This window comes from Grammomys surdaster, unplaced genomic scaffold (genome assembly GCF_004785775.1).
Source record: "Grammomys surdaster isolate TR1022 unplaced genomic scaffold, NIH_TR_1.0 724, whole genome shotgun sequence".
Taxonomy (NCBI): domain Eukaryota; kingdom Metazoa; phylum Chordata; class Mammalia; order Rodentia; family Muridae; genus Grammomys; species Grammomys surdaster.
This window is the reverse complement of record NW_021605143.1, coordinates 1,161,382-1,187,227: the sequence shown is the minus strand read 5'-3', so window position 1 is coordinate 1,187,227 and position 25,846 is coordinate 1,161,382. Positions and strand designations below refer to the sequence as shown.

General features: G+C 48.9%; 2 protein-coding genes across 5 annotated transcripts; one reads left to right on the top strand and one right to left on the bottom strand.

Moving 5' to 3' along the window:
• The first annotated feature begins 4,160 nt into the window (after positions 1 to 4,160).
• Letmd1 (LETM1 domain containing 1) lies at positions 4,161 to 14,452 on the top strand. Of its 4 annotated transcripts, none has more exons than XM_028782211.1 (9): positions 4,161 to 4,288; positions 4,836 to 4,987; positions 7,105 to 7,220; positions 7,732 to 7,814; positions 10,422 to 10,608; positions 10,705 to 10,806; positions 10,903 to 11,055; positions 12,149 to 12,245; positions 13,070 to 14,452. In XM_028782211.1, the coding sequence occupies exons 2-9, from the start codon at positions 4,981 to 4,983 to the stop codon at positions 13,138 to 13,140; spliced, it is 816 nt and encodes a 271-aa protein (XP_028638044.1). In that variant the 5' UTR covers positions 4,161 to 4,288; positions 4,836 to 4,980; the 3' UTR covers positions 13,141 to 14,452. The 4 variants fall into 4 exon arrangements, with proteins under 4 accessions (XP_028638044.1, XP_028638045.1, XP_028638043.1 ...); XM_028782210.1 differs by having other exon boundaries at positions 4,167 to 4,395; XM_028782212.1 differs by lacking the exon at positions 7,105 to 7,220.
• A 1,508-nt stretch (positions 14,453 to 15,960) lies between these two features.
• Positions 15,961 to 24,829, bottom strand: Csrnp2 (cysteine and serine rich nuclear protein 2). Its single transcript, XM_028782209.1, has 4 exons — positions 24,603 to 24,829; positions 23,281 to 23,540; positions 19,746 to 20,042; positions 15,961 to 18,033 (listed from the first exon to the last, which is right to left on the bottom strand). The coding sequence occupies exons 1-4, from the start codon at positions 24,751 to 24,753 to the stop codon at positions 17,134 to 17,136; spliced, it is 1,608 nt and encodes a 535-aa protein (XP_028638042.1). The 5' UTR covers positions 24,754 to 24,829; the 3' UTR covers positions 15,961 to 17,133.
• Positions 24,830 to 25,846: the final 1,017 nt, after the last annotated feature.

Below are 25,846 nucleotides of genomic sequence, written 5' to 3'. Positions count from 1 at the left end.
TAGGGAGTGATGTTAATCTCACATTTGTCTTCTGGGTCCAAGCTAGGATCAACACAGGACCTCTAGGTATACCTGGGGTGGGGGTGGGGATTATCTTGATTAGGTTGATATGGAAGACCAGGGTCAGTTCCTGGGTTGAGATGGGGACGGCATACAAAGGAGAGAGTGGCCCTGTGGCGGTGACATATGCCTTTGAGCCCAGCACTGGGATCTCTGAGTTCAAGGCCAGCCTGGTCTATAGGACTAGGGATCCTAGAGAAACCCAGTCTGGGGAGTAGGCATGGAGGTGGGGGTTAGCTGAAAACAAGCAGTTGTCACTGTCTCCTCTCCTACCTCCCCATACCTCAAGCTCCTGCCCAGGACTTCCTTTCCAGAACAGACTGTAACTGAGTCAAAATAAATGATTTTTCTTTATGTTGTCTAGAGGGCACAAATGTTCACAGATAAGCATTAGAGAGACCAGGACTGTCAATCACACTGGGTTGTCTCCTCAACCAGTATGCCCGTTTTCCACTCAGAAGTCTTGGCATAGATGTTGTTAATGACCTTTGCTATCTGTAGGGCCAGACCTCACCCAAATCCCCAGAATGTTTATCCAACTCTCTCTCCCCAGACCTTTATCCTTATCTTTCTCAGTCAATAGACCCCATCTGTCCTAGTTAGGGTTTCCATTATTGTAAAGAGACACCATGACCAAGGCAACTCTTATAAAGGAATTAATTGGGGCTGGCTCACTGGTTCTGAGGTTCCGTCCATTATCATCAAGGTGGGAAGCATGGCACCATCCAGGCAGGCATGGTGCTGGAGGAGCTGAGAGTTCTACATCTTGATCCAAAGGCTGCCAGGAGGAGACTGGCTTTCAGAAGACAGTCAGCAGGGAGTCTCTCTTCTGCACTGGATGGAGCTTGAGCATTAGGAGCCCTCAAAGCCTGACCCCCATTTGGGCGGAGCTTGAGCATTAGGAGCCCTCAAAGCCCACCCACACAGTGACACAGTTCTTGTATACATGCGCCATATGCCTTCTCATTTATTTGAGACAAGATCTCACTATGCAGCCCTAGCTGGCCTTGATTTACTGTGTAGACCAAGTCAGTCTCAAACTGATATTCTCCTGCCTCTGCCTCCCAGGTGCTGGGATGGAAGGCACGAGCCACTACATCTGGCCACAGTTTCTATAATTTCTTAAGCATGCAGTTATATGGAAATAAATGCAGCAATATGTCACAAGTCAGCATGGTTTTGTCAAGAGATCAACCATCTGCCTTACGTCTCATTAGCTTTGAAGTTTTGTATGGATGAGCCAGTCAATATTTTATTTTTTGTCCTTGCATCTACAATAAATTGTCCACTCCCCGTTTATGATCTTTAGTTGCCAGACAGTGGTTTCACAATTCACCTAGAAGGAATGTTTTCCCTGACTGTAAATTTGTTCCAAGTTTGCTTTTGTTTCCTAGAGCAATTAGCTTGTGACACATGAAGGTTTACAGAGCTCTAATTGCAACTTTTATTCTGTAGAGGACTTGAGATTATTTATATCAATTTAGGAATTCTATAAAATCATTATCAGGAATTATGAAATCATCAATTCGACTACACGGCATTATTACTACATGAGAATACATCTTCATGTTGATCTGCAAAAAATCTGCCCAAATAGGGTGACGCCCAGGAATCATTAGGCTGTGTAACAGCGGCAAGAAAGGCATCTCAGCAGCGAGAAGCAATCCTGGGATGAAGGACCCTACATCTCAGAGCTAACGAATTGCAGGCCATGCAAAATGGGGGTGGGGGGGGAGGAAGGGGCAACTCCAGGAAACTCACTTGTTTCTGACGTACAGGCACGAGCACATACACACACGGAGGCAAAATGCTCACACACTGATCAGATCCAGTTCCATGTAGGGAAATGTGAGTTTTTCTTTAATAAACTCCCAGATCACACCTGTCGATTCATCTCCTTGCATCTTTACTACAGAACAGCCGTAGCCATTCTCACTTTAAAAGCCTCAACTCGCCAGGCAGTGATGGCGTATGCCTTTAATCCCAGCACTTGGGAGATAGAGGCAGGCAGATTTCTGAGTTCGAGGCCATCCTGGTCTACAGAGTGAATTCCAGGACAGCCAGGGCTACACAGAGAAACCCTGTCTCGAAAAACAAAAAACAAAAACAAAACAAACAACAGCAACAAAAAGCTTTCTAAAAGCCTCGACTCGGTGAATAGATTTCCAGTGTCTACAAGGCCTCTCAATTGTCCTGACTCGGACAACTGGAGTTTCGTTTTTCTCCAGCCCATACTCAGCCGTGTGCGTACACATTGTTCCAATCTGACCCCAGCTGGCTCAGCACTGGCCACCACCTCTGCAACTCTGTATTTTCTGTCTGTTTAAAAAAGTTTTAATAATCTCTCTTTTTTCAATTTATTTATTTATTATGTATACAGTATTCTGCCTGCATGTATCCCTGAGGGTCAGAAGAGGGCATCAGATCCCATTACAGATGGCTGTGAGCTACCAACCATGTGGTTACAGAGAATTGAACTCAGGACCTCCGGAAGAGCAGTCAGTGCTCTTAACCTCTGAGCCATCTCTCCAGCTCTTGTTTTAAATTTTTATTTTTGTGCATGTACGTGAGCATTCGTGTGTGTGTGTGTCCGACTGCATGTACTATGCCACACATCGGTCAGAGAACAACCTCAGATGTTTGTCTTATCTGCCACTTTGAGAAAGGGTCTCCTCTCTGTCTCTCTCTCCGTCCCTCCCCGCCTCTCTCCCCAGCCGGGCGTTCCAGGTGAGCTGGCCTCTGAGATTATGGAGATTTTCCTATTTCTACCTCCCATCTCCCCCATTGGAATGCTGGGATTATAAATGTACGCACTCGAGACTGGTGTGTGTGTGTGCGTGTATCAGCAAAAGGGGAATGGAAGAAGAAACACTCAGTAGCTATATGAGTGAATCCCTATCATGTTTAGTTCGTGCACACGCTAGCACATGCGTGGTGCTGGATATGCGCATGTCTGGACTGCTTCTCTCAACCTTTTCCTTTTTTTTTTTTTTTTTTGGACAGGGTCCCCTCTGACCCCGTAACTTGCTAGACTGGCTGGCTATAGAACCCCCTCTTTCCCCTGTACGGGGGAGGGCTGGGGGGGCTCATAGGCACACCACACCGTGCCCAGCTTTTAGCATGAGAGTCGGGGATCGAACTCAGGTCCTTAGGCTTACACAGCACTTTACCCAGGACCCCACCTCACCCCTGACTACACAAAATGCCTTCCCTTTAGTTTGTTCTCCCAGGCAGTACCTTTCCATTTTACGAAACTGTCTGTGACTCTGTGCACTCATGTCTCCTGGGAGTTCTATTAGTGTGAGCCGAACACTCTTGGGAGACATCATAGTTGAGGGACTTAGAAGCTACCTGAGAACCGAGAGAACCATCTTCTGGTCACTTTCTATCCCTACCTCATCTACTCAGTACATGCAGAGTACAGCTTTGCAACTGTTAAAACCACCGGTCCTCCCGATGTCGTGACATTCCAGACTGTGGGAGCTTTTGCAAACATTTCATCCTTGGATCTCCACAGAATCCTACAACACAGGCACATCCCACAGGAAGTACACTGAACGGACGCGTCCGAGGTCCCACCCACTAAACCTGACTTCAGACACATGGTTTCAGCATGCTCCTAGTCGGTTAAAATGCCTACGGACACGAGAGGGCCATCAATTTTCGCGGATGGCTGGACGCCTAGAAACCCTTCTGAGTTTCAAGGGGTCATTTAGCCAAAAATATCCACCGCGCACCTACTAGGTGACAAGGGCACATAAGGACCAGAAAGCGAGGGCTGGGGAGGGAGGAGAGGCGACCACCAGATTGACGGAGAGCGGAGGTCCGCCCCGCCGCCACTAGAGGGCGCTGCGCCTGCCGCGCCGCCGCCGCCGTCGGGGCCACCACCCCGGGTGCCCGCAGAGGTCAAGGGCAGCACCCGCGGCCCCAAGGCCCCAGGGACCGATGAGGGCACTGGGTCCCTCAAGGAGACGCCGTCCTCGGCTCACGATCGATACCTCAAGCTGGACCCGCGCTCCCTCGGGACGGCCCGCTTCCGGTCCTGCGGGCGGAAGCCTCGCCGCGTCCAATCCGGGTCCCCGCCCGGGCTCGCACGGGGGGCGCCCGGCGGCTCGCAGCCGCCTGTCAGCGCCGAGGGGCGGCGCGTGCGTGCTGCGGGGCGCACTCTGACCCGGAGAAGACCTCTCTCCCTGCTCCCTCCCAGGCTGTGAAGATGGCGCTGTCCAGGGTGTGCTGGGCTCGGGCTGCTCTGTGGGGTTCGGCCGTCGCCCCTGGAACCTTTGTCACCCGGAGGCTGCAGCTGGGCCGCTCTGGCCCTGCGTGGCGAGCCCCTCGGTGAGGGCCCTGGAGAGAGAAGAGCATTTTTAACGTAGAAGTCCTTCCAGCGGCTCAGCCTCCGCCTCTCGGGACCCCACGGGCTTTGCTTTTCCGCGCAGGATCCCTACCGAACGCCGGTCCCCGACCCTCTCTGTGCTCCGAGCCCACGATCGTCCCCGCACATCCCGAGCTCATCTTTCAGCTCCCGCTTCCCACCTCTCCATGGCCTCAGCTTGCATTCTCCTGGCCCCCCCAGGCTTTGTGCACACTCCACGCTCACACCTTTTCATCTCTTTCCTGCATGATCTTGCCGGCTCTCAGACCAAAGGGCTTGGGTTTTCAGAAGTGTCGAGTTCTTCTGGCAGTCGCTCTCAGAAAATTGTGTTTTACAGCAGGGGCCCTGGGTACGAAGTGGCTTCTACTAGTTCGCAGATAGTCTCTTTGGTTTTCCTTTGTAGGTCTTCAAAGCTTCACCTTTCTCCGAAGGCAGACGTGAAGAACTTGATTTCTTACGTGGTGACCAAGACAAGAGCGATTAACGGAACGTACCATCGTTTCTTGGGGCGTCATTTCCCCCGCTTCTATGCATTATACACAACCTTCATGAAAGGTAAATGCTAACATTGAAAACCCCGAATCTGCTCTTCGGCAGCGTTAGTCACAGTCAGTGTGATTGCAATGTACGGGGGTCCACAGCAGCACTGTGAATTGGGGTGTCTTCTTTTCCATCAGTGTTTGAGTATTAATTCTTACAAATTGTCACTGTCCCCTCTTAAATATCTAGAAGGATGTTGTGGTAGACAAATCCTGACATCATAGACTATAACTATATAATGTAATTTCTTTAGAAATTCCTTGTCCTGTACAAGAAATTGTGCACAGGGGACAGACTGTGGTACTGCAGACCAGACCCAGGGATTTGTTGTCATAAGAAAACCTTTCTAAATGCTGTGTTTTCAACTCTAGCTCCTTAACACCAGGGCATCATGGTCAATTAACCCTATGTGTTCCCCAGCCAGAGATTAACCTGCTCTTTCTGGGGTGTGTTTATCACATGGCCAGCGTAGATAGATAACTTGTAGTGGAAATAGAACTGTATACACTTGGTCTCTGAAATGTTTCATTTCAAAGTGGAAGTCTGTCGGGCAGTGGTGGCACACGCTTTTAATCCTAGCACTTGGGAGGGCAGAGGCAGGCGGATTTCTGAGTTCGAGAGTTCGAGGCCAGCCTGGTCTACAGAGTGAGTTCCAGGACAGCCAGGACTACACAGAGAAACCCTGTCTCGAAAAAAAAAAAAAATCAAAGTGGAAGTCTGCTAGCTGTGTTGAAATGATACGTAGAATGTCACATGACCACCCTGGAACCAAAATGCCGTATTCAAATCCCATTTGTGACTTAAACTGTGTACTGTGCACTTGCACTAGTGACTTACATGGTTTGTCCCTTTGGTTTCTCATCTATAAAAAAGTAATAGAACCTACCTACCGATGACCTATCTGTGACTATTATTTAGTTATCTAGAAAGACTGTAGTTCAGGCTGGCCTCAGACTTTCTGTGTAGTTGAGGATGACCTTGAATTTCTGGTCTCCCTGCCTCCACGTTCTGAGTGCTGTGGGATTAAAATGCTGAGCCCCCACACCTAATGGTGAAGATTAAATCAATATATATAAAATGCTTAGAACATGGCCTGATCTATTTTAGTATGGCATCTCTATACTGCGTGCCCAGTATGTGTTAACTGCTACTATTATTGTATTCTATACTTTTATCTACTAATCAGAAAAAAATAGAATGTTGGCAACCCTGAATATTACTATAATTATTAGCTTCATGGACTGACTTTGTCTAAAAAGTGGAGGTAAGAATAGCTGCCTTGCCAGCCACGGTGGTTCTGTGTCTACAGTCCCACAGCCCAGCATCCCAAGGCAGGAGAATCATGAGTTCTAGGCCAGCTTCAGCTACATAGCAAGATCCTGTAAAAACAAAAACAATAAACCCCTCGAAACAAAATACTTAATGACCACCAATCATATATACACATTTATGCCCCATATTATTTGAAGCCAATCTAGGTAATATTCTGTTCATAAATCTGGAAGCATTAAGAGTGACCTTATTCACTTTATTTGTATGACTGTTTCGCCTGCATGCATACATGTGTACCATGTGCATGCCTAGTGCTCTCTGAGGTCAGAAAGCATGAGATACCCGGAGCATGAGTTCTGGATGGTTGTGTAGCACCATGTGGGTGCTGGGAACTGAACATAGGTCCTCCACAAGGGCAGTAAATGTTTTAAACCTCCGAGCCATCTCTCTAGCCCTGGAAGCTTTTTCTTTTTTTAAAACTAGGTAAATATAAGTAGTATTATAGAATGAAGATTCAGAGTGTAATCATAGCAATATGTCAAGTCATGCAACTTAAAAACACGCCCCAAAAAGGTAATATCCGGCTGGGGAGCACATAGGGTTAATTGACCATGATGCTCTGGTGTTAAGGAGGTGGAATTTAAAACCAAGCAATGAGTGACAACTCCACAGCAGATCAGTCATTCGGCTGGGTAATGTGCTGGGGGAAAGGATGGGGAGGTCTTTGAGGTACAAGCTTCCTTGGCGGTAGATAGAGCAGTAGAGCGGGGGAGGGGCTGGTATGTGTGCATGTGAGTGACCACAGTAGGAGGTTCAAACCGGGATAACACCACGTTCTGTCCTCCACTTTAATGGGGCAGGAATACAGATGTTATGGGCTGATGCCAAAAAGGCTAGAAGAATAAAGGCAGACATGAGGAAACAAAATCTAAAGTTTCATCAACTCTCTTACCGGGAGATGGAGCATTTGAGACAGGTATGCGCCAGGGACAAACCCCAGAAGCTCTCGGCGAGGTAACTAACCTAGAGCTCAACTCTGCTTCTTTCTTTCCTGTTGATCACTGGTCACACATTCCCCTTTGCCACGAGGGCGTCCAGTTGTTTTTGTCAGAATTCCCGGCGCACACTCTGATTAAATCTGTAAGTAATAAAACCCATGGTTTTTAACATACAAAGCTCTGCACTGAGCTGCAACGAGAAAGTGTTTGGCAATGACCTAAGGTAAGAGCCCAGGAGACATTCTGCACGTCCAAGAGAGTTCACTTAGGGATCTGATAAAAGACCAGGCCTGTACTCAGTATTGGGAATAGCAAAAAGTAACATCTGAGGTTCTCCCCTCAAGGAACTTGCCATCAGAAGGTAGAAGTGAGCTCGGTCCTTTTCGTAGGCCACAGTGCAAGCTCATTTTACGTGAGTGGGATGGAGGGATTGATCTCGTTATCAGGAACTCACTCGGGTTAAAACGGGATCTGTTTATTTCTGCTTAGTTCCGACGAGATATCACCAAGTGTCTCTTCGTTGGCCTCATCTCCATTCCGCCCTTCGCCAACTACCTGGTCTTCTTGCTAATGTGAGTATACACTGCCAGCAGCTTGAAACTATACATTTTAACATTTTTATTTTATTATTTTATGTGTATGGATGTTTTGTCTACATATATGTCTGCACTACATGTATATCTGGTGCCCTGAGTGAACAGAAGATTCTTTAGAACTGAAGTTACAGATGTGGTTGCTGGGAATTGAACCCAGAACCTCTAGAAGAACAGCCAGTGCTCTTAACCTCTGAGCCATCTCTCCAGACATGAAACTATGGATTTTTTGTAAAAATCATTTTGTCTGGTATAGTGGCACGTAATCCCAGTGCTTGGGAGTTGGAGGCAGAGGATCAGAAGTTCATGGCCAGCCTGGACTACAGAGTGAGTTACAGGCTAACTAGACTACATAAAACCTTTCTCAAGCAAACAAATAAAAAACAAACAAACAAAAAAGCCAAGAAAATTATTTCTTTTTTGTTTTGTTTTTTTTGTTTGTTTGTTTGTTTTGTTTATTTTCGAGACAGGGTTTCTCTGTATAGCCCTGGCTGTCCTGGAACTCACTCTGTAGACCAAGCTGGCCTTAAACTGAGAAATCCTTTTGTCTCTGCCTCCCAAGTGCTGGGATTAAAGGAGTGCGCCACCACTGCCCGGCTTTTTTTTTTTTTTTTTAAATTACTTTTTTATCTTTTATTTTTATGTGTATGTGGCTGTGTGAGTATAATTAAATGGAAACAGGACCCTACAGAGCAGAAGAGGGCATGGGTCCATTGGAGTTAGTTGTAAGCCACTATGTAGGTGCTGGGAATTGAACCTGGGTCCTGCGGAAGAGCAGATAGTGCTCCTAACCCCAGCTCCTAAGAAAATCATTTAAAAATGTTTTCATTTCAGAAGTTCAGAAGTCATCAAACTTCCTACTTCAATCTTTTCATTATCCCAAGTTTAAAAAAAATAGATTTATTTATTTTATCTTATGGCTATGAGTATTTTGCCTGCATGTGTGTATATGCACCATGTAAAGGCCTACAAACTGTTGTATGCCATCATGTGGTGGTGAGAACTGAACCCTGGTCCTCTGTAAGGACAGCATGTGCTGTTAACTGCTATACCGTCCCTCCAGCCCTTGTCCCAAAGTTCTTAAGAACTACTCAGTGACATAGCACAGTGACAGGTATAGGTGGCTCAGTGGCCCTGGGTGTCGTGAAGTAACCTTACTATCTTCTCCACCCTACAGACAGCATCTCACTCTCTAAGACAAATGACAGGCTGGAAAATGTTCTCAGCAAAACAATCATTCTCACATTCCGATATCGTGGCTTCAGTATCTGATAGCCAGAGATGACACTTGTAAGCCAGGACCCTTCGTGGTGTCTGAGGCGTTGGCTGCTGGGTAATCCCAGAGTAGATGAAAGCCACTCTTCTCATGATTTCAGGGCCTGAGGCCCCATGTCTGCTTCCCAGCTACTACCCTGGACGGCTCACAGCTGCCTGGGGTTCCAGCTCTAGGGACCTGACACCCTCTTCTGGACTTTGAACAGCTGCACTCATATGCACAACAATCCAAAAGAAAATAAATAAAATAAGACTTTATTTATTTATTTATTTATTTATTTATTTTTTGGTTTTTCGAGACAGGGTTTCTCTGTGTAGTCCTGGCTGTCCTGGAACTCACTCGGTAGACCAGGTTGGCCTCGAACTCAGAAATCCACCTGCCTCTGCCTCCCAAGTGCTGGGATTAAAGGCGTGCGCCACCAGCGCCCGGCAAAATAAGACTTTAAAAGACTGTATTTGGATAGGGCTCAGGAAAGTGATTGGTTTTTCTTATTTGGGTGATGTTATCAGGTTCGACAGTGATGTTCCGCTGTTGAGTGAGCCAGTTAGAGGGCTCAGGGTCACTCTATGTCAGTAATACCGCTTTGATGTGGATACTTGGGAGATGGACCTGCCTCCTCAGGATGGCAGTCCGGAGTGGTGGAGCTTCTTACAGCACAGTCAGAGCTCGAATGAGTACCTGACCTTGTAAAAAAAACAAAAACAAAACCCAAAGTCTCACCATGTAGTCCTGGCTGTCCTGGAACCGAGAAAGATCGGCTTGCCTCTGTCTCCCAGTGGGACTGAAAAGCTGTGTGCCGTCAGACCCAGCCTGTACTTGTGATCTCTTGGTCATACACTCATCTCTGCTGTTGTCTCAGAGTGGAAAAAAAAAAAAAAAAGAAGAAGAAGAAGAGGTAAATAAACCGGACCTTCCCATAAAAGTGGCACTGGAGAATTTGTAGCCAGGCTAACTGAATTAAAGAGCACATGATGGCCCTTTCAGGACCGCGTGCGTGTGACTGCGCAGTAGGCGGACTGCATCACACAGAGCATCTAGCCCTGTATGAAACTCTTCAGAGCGTGTTCTACGTCTTACTCAAAGCGAGGCATTTTCCCTGACTGCTGCACACCACGCTTCCCGTCCATCCCGTCTCAATACTACCGCTTGCAATTGTGCGAGACATGGGTGAAGACTCACAGCAGAAAGACCGTTGAGTAGAGAAACAGGTCTCATCCGGTTTCCTAGGATCCATGACTGCCGGGTGCCCGACTAGCCCACTCTGAAAGATGCCGCTGTCAGAAAGCCACTTTATGGTTCTTTCCTTTTAGGTACCTGTTTCCTAGGCAACTGCTTGTCATGCATTTCTGGACCCCCAAACAACAAATTGATTTCTTGGACATTTATCATGGTCTCCGGAGGCGGCCCCACTCGGAAATCATGACACATCTAAGGAGGGCCAGCGCTTTTGTTTCTCATGAGAAGCTCCGGTGGCATCTGACAGACCTGTGCACCAAGGTATCTCTCCACCCAGGGCTCCGGAGGTCCCGGGCTCTAAAGCCAGTTACGAGCAGCTAGTCTGGGTCTTTCTAAAACCTACTCATTTCTTGCAAGGTGGAGAATGGCACCCACCCGACAGCACAGGACATCCTGGCTCTCAGAGACTGCTTCTCTACCTATCCCTTGGGCTTCAGCCAGCTCCAGGCTTCTCAAATGGTGAGCACCTTGAGGCCTTTTGCATCCACAGGCTCACCATGGGTGAGGCTATAAAGTAAAACTTTCCCCCCTTCTCCCTGCCCTGCTGTGTCACAGAGAGCCTTGAGCCAGGCCATGCTCCTCACGCCTTACCTGCCTCCGCCCTTGCTGAGATGGCGTCTGAAGAGTCATACCACTGTGATTCACCAGCTGGACAGGGCTCTGGCAAAGCTGGGGATTGGCCAGCTGACTGCACAGGAAGTGAAATCGGTAAGAAGTTGATTGCTGTGTCAGCAGGGTCCAGGCTGGCCTACAAGCTTACAGGACTCCTTGTCTTGCTCTGTGTCTGGCTGCTTTAGCTGCTCTGATGTAGGATCTCCCTGTGGAGCCCTGGCTAGCCTCAAACTCTTTGTAGATGAGGTGAGCCTCGAACTAAGTGTTAGAATGACAGGCTCATGGTCCCCTCCCCAGCATCCCATGTAGTACAGGCTGGCCTCACACTTAAAGCAATCCTCCTGCCTCAGTCTTCCAAGTGTTGAGATTACAGGCAGAGCCACAACACCTGGCTCCAGGATCTTCTTTGATTTTATTTCTGTGGACTTCTTCTTAGTGAACATAGATAGTGAGGATGAATTTAAGAAGCAGGGACCCCAGGCAGGGTATGATGGGACATACCTGTGTCCCTAGCACTTGGGGTGAGCCCCAGGACCTGTTTAAAAAAAAAAAGTCAAGGACAATATATTTTAAGCCTGCTGTTTTAGACTATCTAGGTGTATCAGTTACAGCCTGCTGTTTTAGACTCCAAAGGAGTAGCCTTAAAAAAAGAGGAAAGTAGGTTTTTTGCTTTTTGTTTTTTGTTTTGGCTCACAGTCTTGGATGTTTTGGTCCTGATCAGTTGTCCCTGCTGGTTTTGGTGCCATAATGCAGCAGTGCATCCTGGGAGTATGTGGTGAAGCCAAGCTGCTCATCTCCTGTCAGCTGGGCAGTAAGACAGGAAGAGGAGGGCTAGGATCAGCAGTGCCCTTCAAGGGCAGGAGCTCACTGACCAGACACCTCTCACAGGCTTCATGTTTTAGCTCCTCCCCCTGCCTCCCAGTAGCACATTGCTGAGGCTGTTGGTAACCTGGGCGAGGCCCAGACTGGAATGTGCACGTAGGCCTCGTGCATGCAGCACAGCACTCTACCGGGGACTCAGCAGAGCGTGTGGGCCTTGGCGGGACGTGCAGCAGTAGACATACTGATTTACCATCTACAGTGTACACGGCGTGCTGTGGGGATGAGGTGGTGGCTTATTCAGGGGACTTCTACTTGTGTGGCGAGCGAGCTGTGATTGTTACGGATGTCTCTCTTCCGAGTCCCACAGGCTTGCTATCTTCGCGGCTTGAACTCCACCCACGTCGCTGATGACAGGTGCCGGACCTGGCTGGGGGAATGGCTGCACATCTCCTGCAGTCTGAAAGGTAAGGCAGCCTCTGCGGCTGTGCCGCCGAGATCTAAGCTTTCAAACAAAACAAACACCACAATAAGAGCCAAACAAACAGAACACAGGGGCTGACTGTGCAGCTCTGGCTGGTTTGGAACTCACTATGTCTAAGATTGGCTTTGAACTTGTAGCCATTCTCCTGCCTCTACCTCGTGATTGCTGGCATCATAGTCAGTGCACCACCATACCTAGGTCATTTTGTACTTTGTCCCAGGATTCCTATTCCTTAGGTATTATGAAGTTTTTACCTAACACTATACACACACACACACACACACATGAACTATCTATGTATAATACAAAGGGAACTCAGGAGCCTACTGCATGGGTAGGCACAGCGTAGACTGTAAGACAGAGGGCCCGCTTCCTGCTTTGAGGCAGTGCTTCACAGCCTGGGTGCTGTTGGCATTTGTCTGGGGCATGCCTTGTGTACAGCAGGGTGTTTAACATGCACACTCGTCTATACCCATTCCATGCCAGCCCCAGCACTGATCTCTCCAGACACTGTCGGGTGTTCCTGAACTCGGGTGGGGAGGGGAAGGGACACAAGTGTCTTGAAGCCAAGCAATGTCCTTACAAGCACCAACTTCTACCGTGAGGTAGGCGGCTGCCATCATGTGAGAACCGAGGCATGGTAGATAAATAGCAGAAGCGGAGAAAAGTGTGCTTTCAGGGACTGGGGTAAAAAGGGACTGCAGAGGATAGCCTTGTGTTGCCGTCCTCCCTATCCCTGGCTCTGTCCCCAAGGCAGTTAGAAGGAAGCTGTCCCCTAGCAACCACTAACTCTGATGGTGTTTTCAGAACCCGAGCTGTCCCTCTTGCTGCACAACGTGGTCCTGCTCTCCACCAACTACCTTGAGACAAGGCGCTGAGTGAACCGCGGCGAGGATGGCATTGTCCTACAGTCGCGTAGTGTAGTGGTGTGGGACCAAGGAGCACTTGCCAGCCATCTGTGCGCACTGGTGTGGGAGGCCGAGGAGCAGGCTACCCGTCTGGGAGCTCTAGACATTCCCTCACAGCTTGAACCTAACACGCTAACCTGGAACTGGCAAGCACCTCTGGTACTAGACTTCTATTGTGATGTAATGCTTAGGTCCTATAAAGTCAGCGTTTGCCCAGGTGGGAATCATGTGGCCCAAAATTCACAACTGACATGGTGTTGTTTTTATTTTTGTTTTTATTTATTTTTATTTTTTGAGATGAGTCTCTGTTGTCCAGGCTGGCCTCAAATTCCTGTGGTCAAGGGATCTTCCTACTCCAGGCTTCAGGGTGCTGGGTTACAGGTCCATATTGCACTGGCCTCACTGCCATGTTCTCTACAGCCGAGCGTTGTTTTCCTGAGATGCTATGTCTCATGTAGCTGACGATGACCTTGAAGTCTGATCTTCCTACTTCTGCCTCCCAGGTACTGGGATACAGATGTGGAGCTCTACGAAGCTCTGGGTATTGTCTTGGGAAACTAGGTGAATGCTCCTCAGAGTCTTTTGCACTAGAGATCCCTGGTGCCAAGAACAGTGCAGCTTACCCTGGAGTGAGGACACCTGTGCCTGGCCCTGCACCAACGCCCTGGCAGTGGTTTTTCTTACACCTCCCCACCTTTTTCTTTTTGGCCTTTTTGAGAGTTACTATATAACCCAGGCTGGTTTTCGATTCCTGGCAATCCTGACAATTCTGTCACAGCCTCCTGGGGACTGAGAATATAAGCACGAGCCACACCCACCCTTTCTGGTGAGACCAAAAGTAGGGACGTTTTTTCCTCGTCACTAGCATGGACTAACTTCCACCCCTCCTTTCAGTATTCTCTGGACACTTTTTTTTTCTTTATGGGAACATTCTAAAGGAGGAGGTGGGAAAGAACAGCTACTTGGCCCTCCCTGCGTCTGTCCCCAGTGTCTTACTTTCCAGGCTGTCACACAGCCCCTAAGGACCTTACGTTTGCTACCTCCACTGTGTTGCACTAAGCCATCTGTAACCAGCAGTGGCTGCCTTCTTTAGGCTGTGAGTCAAAACGCACAAGGCACTAATTACTGCCCAGCCCTGGGAGACCAGGAGATTTGCATTGAGATAGTGAGCTGGGTTTAACTGTTGTGTGTACATCTATGCCCTGTAGTTTTTGTAGTAACTTACTGTATGTAAATGCATGAAGCACTGTTTTTAAACCCAAGTAAAGACTGCCTGAAACCAGTTTTTGGGAATTACTTATGCACACTCTACTCACTCTCCTAAGGCTTCTTTTGTAAGAGTGACATAACCTCACTAATGGGTATTTAACTGGCCAGAACAGAACTCTCTGATGGGATGGAAGGACGTCTGGAAGGAAGCGTGTAAGGATCAGACACGCTGCAGTGGTAACCAGGGTTTGAGAAAATCGTGACCGCAGACGGCAGGGGTCTGACAGGCCAGTCTATCTTCGTGAAGTGGAACATAAGGAAATCTCACAGGACAGGTTTTCAGTGCTTCATCAAAAGCAATGATTTGCATTTCTATCACAGAATATTCCTGTCACTGACATTAGTTCCTGATGACCTGGTTAGCTCTATACACAGCAAGAGAAGCACCTCTCTTACCTGCAGCAAGATAAGGAACCCCACATCACTCTTTTCAATATTTCTTTAATATTACATTTAAATATTCTCTTTAAATACAGCATTATTACAATGTAAAGAACCTAGAGAGCGAGAGTTGTCTCCAGAGAGCCAGACAAGCTTTGGGTTCACACTGAGAGTCCGGCCTGTGTGCAGAATCTGAGGAGACAGCGTCCAAGAGCTGCAGCAGTGCACCACAGTTCTAGGCCTCGGCTGAGGGACTGGCTCTGCCTCTGTGACACAGGCCCAGCCTTCCTGGCAACCAGGAACCATAAATTCTGTCCAACTCAGGTAGCACCAGAACTGAGATGGACTAAGTTGTAGAAGAGGTCCTTTGCTTGACATTAGTCAACGCTAAATTTAGCACTCAGAAGTTGGGGTCAGTTTGAATCAACATGTTATGAATGAAATGTATTTAGAATAAGAAATTAGTTATATAGAAATATCAAATATCTTGGGATTGCCTAGTCTTCATGTTTCTTAATGAAAATTCAAATCTAAGGGCTAAGAAAGTTGGAGTCTTAAGGAGGGAAGGGGCTGAGTCCTCTCCTGTCCAACAAACTTTCAAAAAGATTCTCTTTCCATCAACAGTCCCAGCTAAGCTTGATCCTTTGAGTCTGAGAGTTCTAGCCAGGGGTGAGAACACCTTGACCTTTTCAGATGACTCTAGTGAGACTGGAAAAACAGCTTATGTACTTACTCCACCACCCCCCCCCCCCCCAAAAAAAATAACCAAGCAAACCCAAGGAAGGACAATGGCAGAATGGGCTAAATACCAGCATCCATGTTAAATACGAGGTCCTCCGGGATTAGGATTTAGGGAGTTTTCAGATGTTTCTGCTGCCATATACATTGAAGTTGTTTATGACACTAGGGTTTAATTATCTCACAAAAATAAATAAATAGATAAAACCAAGTGAAGAGATGCACACCTGCAGTCACAGCACTTGGATGCATGATCAGGAGGGCTGCCACAGGCTGGAGGCCAGCCTGGTCTACATACCAAGTCCCAGGCCAGCCAGGCTATGTAGCAATACACTGCCTATTAAAAAAAAAAAAAAAAAAAAAAAAAAAAAAAAAAAAAAAAATCTTTCTCCTGGTTGGTAAAGAATGATAAAGAAAAAAGTGTTTTGCTCCTCCTGCCTCCATCTAACCAGGAGGCAGAGGTAACATTGCCAATAAAAAAGTCAGTGCTTTTTTAATAAAATAATAAAAAAGTCGGGACTTCCCGAGCTCAGGAAAGGAGCAGCACTTCTGCTGAGGTAAGTGTTGAGTCTGAGTCCCAGGCACCCACTTCATTATTATAATGAGATCCGGATCATCTGGAATTGGGGCTCCTACGTCATAACTAAGAAGCAGTCTGACTTCCAGTTTTCATGAATTTCCAAGATGGAAGGTTCCAATAAACACCTGCCAGTCTTGGGACTGAATTGTAAACTCCAGAGAGCTCTCCAACCCCACAGAGCCAGCAAGGACCGTGGGGCGGGTAGAGAGGGAGGGCCCTCAGTCACGATGACCTGTACTGCAGTTTACATTCTATTCAGAGCCAAAACCTCCCAAAAGGAGAGAGGGAAGGAGGGAGGGAGAGAGAGAGACAGAGACAGAGACAGAGAGAGAGAGAGAGAGAGAGAGAGAGAGAGAGAGAGAGAGAGAGTGTGAGTGAGTGAGTTGCACTTGGTGAGAGAGCAAGATGGACAAAGCCACCTTCCACTGTACTGCAACACATATGAGAAAGAATTCAGGTACAGACCAGGGATCCCCAGTTTGCACATCAGGTCAGGGAACACCAAACACGTTGGAATTAACTTATTACCAGTTAAGGAGGTGGGGGTGGGGTGAGGTGGGAGGCAGAATAAGCACTTAGAGCTCTTGGGAGTTTTGTACAGAAGCAGAGACTCTTCTGGGTTTCCCCTCCATTCCAGACTCAGCAGAGGCCTTTCCTCTAGCGAGGCTGCTACGAGAAGACAGGGTGTCTGAGGAGCCGCGTGCAGTGCAGGGAGCTGCCCACATCCTTGGTTCTGGCACCAGGCATGAAGAGCTGCTCACTCGAGCTGCCCAGCTCACTCTGGGATTGACATCTCTGTTCTGGTGGCCCAGAGCGCACAGCAATGGACACTGCAGCTGGGGCTGGTCTCCTGGGAACGCTCTCTCGGAAAACACATGAACTAACAATCCTTCCTACCCATTTTCCTAAGACTTCCAACAAAATAATCTGGGAGCAGCAGTCCTGTTTTGAAATGGCGTTAGATAATAAATAGAGAATGGACAATGTATCTCAGGTCACACTGCCAGAGGGAGTTCTAGGGCTGAGTCTTCAGGGGTCCGGTCCTCACTCTGCTGGGAGCTCTGCACTCCACAGCTGTCTTCATTGTCTGTTTGGAAGGGTAGGCTTGAGGGAGACCAAGAGGGATGGAAGTCTTCACTCTCGGGCTCCTTACGGTTACAGTCATCAGGCAGAAGTTTGTTGAGATTGGGTGTTTTCCCCACCTCTGGTTTACAAAGAGCAGCTGAGTCTGAAGGGCTGCAACCCACCAGTGAGGTAACAGGGAGGGAGAAAACACTCAGATCTTTCTCCTTGGGGAAGGAGGCTGTGCCTTCTTCTGAACCCGACTCTGCTTTCACTCCCACGACAGGCCTCTGCTCTACTTGGTAGTACACCAGAGGTCCACTGTTCAAGTAAGACGGGCTGCTCATCGGGGAGGCAGCTGGGTGCTCTGAGTTCTCAGTAAAACACAGGACTGAGGAACCTGGGGGCAGCTGAGCCTGAATGAGAATAGGGGCCGCGAGGCCTGGACACAGCTCTTGGGGAACAGCCAGGGGTTCCTCCAGGATGCACACGCCCAGGCTCTCCATGCTGGAGTCCAGGCTAGCACTAGAGCCGCTCGAGTCCTCCTCGGCCTTGAGCCGCTCCAGCTCCTCTGCACTCTGCAGATGCATCACTGCAGTCTCGTTCTCTGCGATGAACTCCTGGAAGTCCTGCGTCTCCGAGCTCTGTGCTCCCGGCAGGGGCTCACCCTCAGTGGCTGCTGGGCGACTACCCTGCCGCTTGCTCTCTAGCTCCAGCTTCATGATGGTGTGGAGGTAGTGAGTCCGCACTCGGATCGGATTAAACTCAATCCGCCCAGCCATGTTTCCACAGCCGTCCCTGGAGCAGCCACAAGGAAAGGACATCCGATCCACCTGAGGGGAGCACAGGAGGTTGTGGCAAGGTAAGACTGACAGCTCTGACAGGAGAGACAGGCGACATCAGCTGGCACACACAGACAGCTGGGATTTGAGAAGCCACCAACTCAACACATGACATGCAGCTCGAGCTAACTTAGTTATCAGACTGCCCGCACGTCAGCGCCAGCTCAGCCGTTAATTAGTGGCGGCATCTCAGGAGAGTCATTTATTTTCTCCCCTGGGCTTTGTTTCCTTTTCTAAATAAAAAGACAAGAATGGCATCAGAGGCTCCTTTCCCTTATCAAGTCTAGTGTTCCCTCTGAATGCTGACATCTCAGGGTAGAAGAGGTGTGTGCCTCAGGAACTTCCAGAACTTACCTGGCTCACTGAGACAAAAGGCTGGGCCAAGCCTTCCGCATGACAGGCGTGAAGTGAGTGGAGATCTTGCTACTTCAATGCAATACACTCTAGGGAAACTAAACAAAGGGGCCTCAGTGCTCGGGCGCTAGCCTGAAGGCCCACACTGTGGCCAGCACCTCACCACCTGCTTCTCCCTGAAGGTCAACTGGCGTAGTTTTGAAGCAGTGGGCAGAAGCATGATTACTTACAGCCAGGGATCTCTGAAGGGAGATGTGCTGGCATGGAGGCACATGCCGTTAATCCCAGCACAGAGCAGGAGAAGGCTGAGGCAGGTGAATGTGAGTTTTGAGGCCAGCCTGGGCTATGAGGTGAGTTCCAGGCCAGTCTGGGCCACACAGTTTTAAGGAAGGAAGGAAGGGAGGGAGGGAGGGAGGGAAGGAGGGAGGGAAGGAGATGCTTTCTGCTTCTTTCTCTCTCCTTAATACCAAAAAACAAAACTTAGAAAAATTACACAGCAAACAGTGAGACTACATCTTACGGAGCTCTTCTCCTAGACCCAAGGCATGGTGATACACACCGGGAATTCCAGAACTTGGAGGTGGAAGCAGGACCAAGAGTTCAAGGTCATCCTTGGTCATAAAGCAAATTCAGTTCCTGACCAGCCTGGAATGAGACTGGTTCCCCTGCCCCAAAAGAAAGCTTTCTCCAGTCCCACCAATTCCTAAAACTCTTCTCAGGTTTGTGAATAACTGGCTGAACATGAGACTTTGGGAAAGAAATGTTGGCCGGCTCTACTACAGCTCTTTGTTTCTAAATAAAGCCAAGGAGAGGAGCTAAGGGCTCAACTCAGGACTACTCAGCATGAGGTTCCACGTAGTTCACTGTCTGGGGCACTGAGGGTTTCCAGTGAAATGGGAATTTCAAACAGTCTCTTAGAATGCAAACAGGAAGATACTTTGAGGAAACTAAGGATTTAAGTGTGCCAGCTCAGGTCTGGTCCTGAATTAGAGAATCTCAAAGCTACTGTGATGTTTAGAGTTGGGAAAACATGCTGCACGTGCAGACAGTTCACAGGTTACCTCATTCTGTGTCCTTTTACCTCACAGAATCCCTACTATCCGGACACTTAGCTAATGTAAGCACGGTGGCCATGCTCTTCCCTTTGCTGCTGCTGCTTGTCTCCTCTGAGGTAGACAACAGAAAAGACAGCAGTCACATCCACAGCTGAAGAACCTGCCCTGCTTGTTTTCTCTGGGAGGGCTGAGGAACCGGAGCACATTCTCAGCTGTGGGTCCCTCAGCCCTGATGGGAAGCTTTCAGTCTTCCCTGGCACCCAACCACATCCCCGATCCTGGTGTATGACTGACCTGGCATTTAATCCCAGCCTGGCTACAGGCACACGCTTCTGGGTCACAGTATAGCCGACAGTCACAACCACACTCTTCCCGAGATAGGCGGATGGCTCTAAGTTCTTGCTTCTCTTCGGCATCAATCCGGTGGACCCCAGAAGCCCTCAGCAGGGCCCGCCGCCGCTTGGTGGGCAGGGGCTGAAGGAAGAAGTAATCATCCACCTCCACATTTTCCACATCAATATCTTCGTCTGAAACATCATCAAGTGTCAAGCCATCGGCCTCCAGTGACTCCACGGTCCCGTTCTTCGTCAGCTGCCAGGAGACAGGCAAGGTCAGCTTTAGAGCATTGGCAACAGTGACTAGAGTCACCTGAGTTCTTCAGCAACAGGAGCCGTGCTGTCCCACAGCTGAGCACCAGAAAGGGGAGACTGAGGAACTAGGTTTTATTTCATTTTATATTTGAATAACCAAAATAATTAATGGTTGCCATACTGGACTGTATAGGACATAATTAAAAAGCCAGAGCCTTCACCTTTCTGAGTTCTAGGTCCTCAAACACCAGTCTGCCAGGTGTGGCAGCACAGAGCTGTCACTCCAGCTGTTTAGGAAGGAGAGGCTAGGGACCTGAGCAGCACAGCAAGATCCTGTCTTAAGGGATATTTTAAACACAACACATCTTCTCTCCCAGAAGTAACATTTCCACAATGTTCCCTCCGTTACAAACTGTCACCTGCATTGAAGCTAATGGTGGACCGGTGGCTGGGTGTTGGTTGCTCAGCGATACTGGCAACCTTGCAAAACGCCTTCAAGTTGATCCCTGGAGAACCCCAAACTACCTTCAGAGAAAAGGAGTAACCTGGAGTACAGCACCAGCTTCCCCGGTGTTTGTCAATGGAATGCCCACACTGCAAATCATCACCTGTTTTCAGAACTGCATCCCACTGTTAAGGGAGGGCAGCTACTGTTAACAATCATGAACGCCACTTCCAGCACAGGTCTAGAAGAAGCGTGTACGTCCCTCCTCCTAATCCTTGTTTATCTGACTTCAAGGAAAACCGGTGTGAGGCAGGGCAGTGTGAGAAACACTGTGTGTGCTCTCTATGAGCAGAAGCACATGGCATATGGCAAGCATATGGGGTTTCTGCATGAAGGTGGACAGAAAGCCAGGCAGGGCTTGTAGAAGGACAGGCTGGAGACAATCTCTGGCTGAAGGAGTCCTTCAGACTCAGTAGAGGATCTAAGGAAAGAAAATGAGGCCCAGCCCCTGGGGCTCTGGAAACTGCTAGCAGGCTGAAAGCCCAGTAGCTGGAGTCTGCAGCTTATTTCATCAGACACCCACAGTGCTGGGACAGGAACAGCTCCTGAGAGAGAGAGATGACACAACAGGCCTGAGCCACTGTGAGCAGTATACCTCACAGCTGTGGGGAGCTGGCTGAGTGGGGCTTACAGGCTTCCAAGCCTATTACCTGCACACCAGGCAATCACCTGCCATATTATCTGTACACCAGGCAAGCAACTGCCAGGCTCCTTTGTGTAGACCTTAGGATTGTTCCTGTTTGTGTCACAAAACTGGCTTCTCCCCAGCACTCCTGCTGTTCCCAAAGGAAAGCCATCAGAAGTAGGAGACTTCAGGTCTCCACAGAGGGACGTTTCAGAACAATGTATCCCAGTCATCTAACAGTGCTGGGACAGCTAGATATTCTGGGGAGGGAAAAATTAAGGCCAGGTATAGTGGGTGGCTCATGCTTAGTAATCCCGGCACTTAGGAGGTGGTAGAGGCACGAGGGACAAAAGCTCAAAGCCATCCGCTGCTCCACAGCAAGTTCAAGGCCAGCCTGAACTCCATGAGACCCAGCCCAAAACAGAACCAGACAAAACCAACCACCACCCAATCCAAACTACTTATGATAATAAACCCCATACGGATAAAGCAAAACTAAAATATTAGAAAATGGTATGTAGTGAAGGCTACAGCGCTCTAACCATTGACTGTCAGGGACCCAAAGGGAAAGAAGTATGGAATGGCACCCAAGAAATGCAGTGTGTATGTAATTCCCAGACTGTGCCTTTACAGGTGCTGAGGAGGAAGGCAGGATCCCGCCATCCTCTGCCAGAACCACATGCTCAGTGTGTCCTGCTTGGGACACATCCCAACGCTGCCTCTCACATCACTCCTCCACCTCCCGTGGGGTAGCCATCTTCTAGGAAAGGGACAGAGAACCTTCACTGCAACTAAGAAGAATGTTTGTCTAGCTGTTGCTATAGCAACAAAAAGGTGACAGGGTCAGGGATGGAATTCCTCAGAAGAAAGGAGAGCCCGAATGTCACTGCTGTTAGAGTGACAGGTATAAGGCCTTGGGAGCAGGCTGAGAGCTCGCAAGGAGTGAAACTGGCAAGGCCTGGTCAGTCTTACACCCTCCTGCCACCGCTGCCCAACCTGGCCAGGCCTCAGTTTGTCTACACCCTAGAAATAATGCAGCTACCTCATGGCTGGGTCCAGAAACTCACTCTTATCCACATTCTCTAACCCGAGGCTTCAAGCACACTAGGTGAGTGCTCTAACCACGGGGCTGCACCCTCATTGCTGGGAAATTTGAGGACTCTTAGAAACCCTGATAGTGTCAGTAGTGCTAAGGCAGGACATGGGTGTCCGGAATGAGTCTTCTGAGGCTGTCAGTGTCGTGTATGTAGTAGGTGGGATTTTTTTTTTTCTTAAAGACTGATTTATTTGGCCAGATCTGGTAGTGTATGCCTTTAATACCAGCACCTGGGAGACAGGCAGGCAGATATCGATCAGTGACCTGAAGCTACCTGGTCTACATAGCAAGTCTGGTCCAGCCATGTGAACCAGCATGTGAACACTGTGGATCAAACCCAGCAGTTCCCTCCATAAGCCACAAATGCTCTTCAGTGCTGAGCCGTCTCTGCAGCATCTACTGGTGTCCGTGTCTATGACTCTAACCATGAAATAATGCTACTCTCTGCACCAAGGTGACTGTGTTAGCCCACCAGGGTGACAATGTGCAGATCGAAAAGGGCTGTGAAAGGTTCGTCAAAGACCCAAAACCTGTTCTATTCAGAACAACCACTGAGATCTGTGTTTTCTGGGTGACAGACCTAAGAAGCTTTGAGTATTCACGTCATGCTTTAAAAAGCATTCTTGTGGGCAGTGGTGGCGCACGCCTTTAATCCCAGCACTTGGGAGGCAGAGGCAGGTGGATTTCTGAGTTCGAGGCCAGCCTGGTCTACAGAGTGAATTCCAGGACAGCCAGGGCTACACAGAGAAACCCTGTCTCAAAAAACCAAAACAAACAACAACAACAACAACAACAAAAAAGCATTCTTGTGACAAGAAGGGGACTGTGCAGAGAAAGCAGTTTTTATCTCTGGTTGACACTGCCACCAGAGAGGACAGGAGGAGACCGTATTTGAAAATCTGAGAGTTTTCACTGGAAACAGAGCTCACACTCTCTGCTTGGCCAGAGCAACAGTGCAGTAGCCAGCCTCACTGGACACTCAGGAAGCACCAGACCCCATGTCCCACAGGCACCTTCATTTTCTTGGCATGAAGTTTCTCCTCCTTCAGGTGCTCACGAAGAATCTCTCTATGGTTCACCTCTTGCTCTTGTGCAAACTCACAAAGGGTGTAGCTGCGTACAGAGTTGTGGCGTTGGGCCATTCCCAAAGAGCTTCCACCCTGGCTGGGCACGCTGGTGAAGCCCTGTCGCCGGGCGAAGTAGTATACAGTCACCTGGTCGAAGCGGACGCTCTTCCTCCGGAGCTGCTTCTGTCGCTTCAGGATGGATGTGGCTGTGAACGGAGCAGACGGGTGTTACTCCAGAGACGGCGAGCTCAGGGCCCTCGCCTGCCCTCAGTCACCCAGGCTCTTAACACTCGCTCACTCTCCAGACATTCAGCTATTTCCAAGTCTTAAGTCATATGCAAAACTGGAAGGAACTTTGAACCTCAGCTGGTTCATCCCACTGCCTCCAGACTGACTTCATCTAAATAGCTGGCCACAAGATCTATTTTTAGACAGCAACTGGGGAGTGGTAGGTGTTTATTTCAGGAGAAAAGAAAATTGCCATGTGATAATTTAAACTAATTAAAGCTAAATTTTAAAAATTCGGCTCCTCAGTTTGTACTTCAATAGCCACATGCGACCAGTAACTACCGGTGGACTATACTGACAGGAACATTTCTACTGCAGAGGAAAGTCAACGGGACAGTATTCTTCTATAGTGGGGATTTTCTCTAATCAGCCTGATGATAAATATTTTAGGCTTTTTAGGCCATGAGGTCTCTGTTGCAACCACTCAAGCATACCACTAGTGCATGAAGACAGCCACAGCGATGGCCTGATGGTTGCAACGAAACAAACAGGCCTGACCCTCGCTCTCAGAGCCTCCTTATAGGAACAGCCTGAGAGCTGGGAGATGCCACTGTGCCCAGGACAGGTGCCATTGGAAAGGCTGCCAGTGTGCCCTGCTGGACAAGTGGCACCGCTCAGGGCTTTCAGTTCGGGCTTCAAACCCTAGGAGATCTATGGGATGGAGCCAACAGGACTCAAGACATATAGAGGCGCCCAGTGTCCAAACAACCATTCACTCCTGCTCCAGCTACAGGTCTGTGAACCCCTGGGCAAGTCCCCTGAGGTAATAGGAGAGCTCTGAGCTCCTCTTCCTCCACCAAATCCCAATCACCAGGGCACCAAACTACAACACAAGTAGAATAAATCACACTTTAGCCTCTGCTATCAGAGCAGTGACGTTTTCCAAAAACAAGGGCATGTCGTGGAAAGGGTACAGCCCCAGGCTGGCTCCAGGGCTCTCTGAGGAATGTGGGATCAGGCCTGGGGAGCAGCTCACTCACGTGTGAAGCTGGCAGTCGTGGGAGGGTTAAGGCTGTCGCAGCTGTCCGCGCTATCACTGCTGGACATCTCATCATCTGAGTTGGAGACGGACGAGCCCACGTCCACATCATCGAATTTCCTCTTGAGGCCTGAGCCCGAGAACGCATCCATTGGCTTCCAAAGGTTTCCTTGGGGAGCCAACCTTGATGGCCCCAAGCTGCTCACCGCCAGCTAGCCAGGAGCATTGAGGACTCTGCCCAGGGGAGAACAAGAGTCAGCAGTGTGGCCCGAGACAGCGCTGGAAAGTCTGTCAACACAGCACGCTCATTGCAGTCAAGCTGAGCAACTGGCCTGGCACTGAGTCAGGCTTCCTCAACCAGGTCTTTCTTTGTCGGCGCTAGCCAGTGCTCTCTTACTTGCTTCCTTTCAGCCCTTTAGACCACGGTTACTCTTAGAACAACCAGTTTGCAGCATCACCTTCCAAGTGGAGGGATGGCCTTACTTTGAATCCTGCTGGCCACAGGAGTCACTGGCCCAGGCTACCACTCACTGCCCTTCTGATCACACAGGAGAGCACTCCAAGGTGTCACTGGGAGACTAGATCAGAAACAGCATAGCCTTTGCCTAAACCAAAGCCAGACCCACATGTTAATCCCAGAGATAATATAGTCTGGCATGTCCCCAGGAGTACATCTTAAATACACCAGTTCCTTGGATATTAATAGCCTTTTGAATGAGAATAGGGCTGCTGAGTTAAGATAGTTTGGACGGCTACTTAAACAGCACCTATTAGGGGTTCTTAATACACTTACCATCATGGTAAAGGCTAGAAGGAAACAGTGCAGTGTTTCACAACCTGATTATGGAACCCACTGTTTCCAAAGTATGTTAGGGGGCAGATAATCTCTGGAACACACTTCGGGAAATTGTGTTCCAGGCTCTCAATTTTGAAGGACATTGGCAGTCAGGAAAACCCTTGACCCAGATCTTTGTAAGTGTGAAGTGTCTCATCAGCCTCCAAGAAAGGGCAAATTTAGTACTAAAGAAAGGAGCCAAGATTAGAATCTGTACTGGCTTCAAAACCCAGAAATCGGGGCTGTGGGTGCAGCTCAGTGGCTGACGGCTTGCCTGGTGTACGCAAGGCCCTGGGTTCGATCCCAGCACCACACTCGAAACAGAAACCAGATTCTCTCAGTCTTTCATGGTCTCTCATCATTTTCTGTGCACAGAGGAAAACAGAGCTTTTCTCTGGCTTCTGAAAAGA

Bases quoted from the DNA above. Each gene is read 5' to 3' on its own strand.
- Csrnp2 (XM_028782209.1), bottom strand. From the start codon at position 24,753: ATGGATGCGTTCTCGGGCTCAGGCCTCAAGAGGAAATTCGATGATGTG. The intron at 20,043-23,280 runs GTGCCTGTGGGA...GTCTCCTGGCAG, and splicing joins TTCATGCCAAGAAAATGAAG to CTGACGAAGAACGGGACCGT. The intron at 18,034-19,745 runs GTCAGTCATACA...TGCTCCCCTCAG, and splicing joins AGGCTGGGATTAAATGCCAG to GTGGATCGGATGTCCTTTCC.
- Letmd1 (XM_028782210.1), top strand. From the start codon at position 4,274: ATGGCGCTGTCCAGGGTGTGCTGGGCTCGGGCTGCTCTGTGGGGTTCG. The intron at 10,807-10,902 runs GTGAGCACCTTG...GCTGTGTCACAG, and splicing joins AGCTCCAGGCTTCTCAAATG to AGAGCCTTGAGCCAGGCCAT. The intron at 11,056-12,148 runs GTAAGAAGTTGA...CGAGTCCCACAG, and splicing joins CTGCACAGGAAGTGAAATCG to GCTTGCTATCTTCGCGGCTT.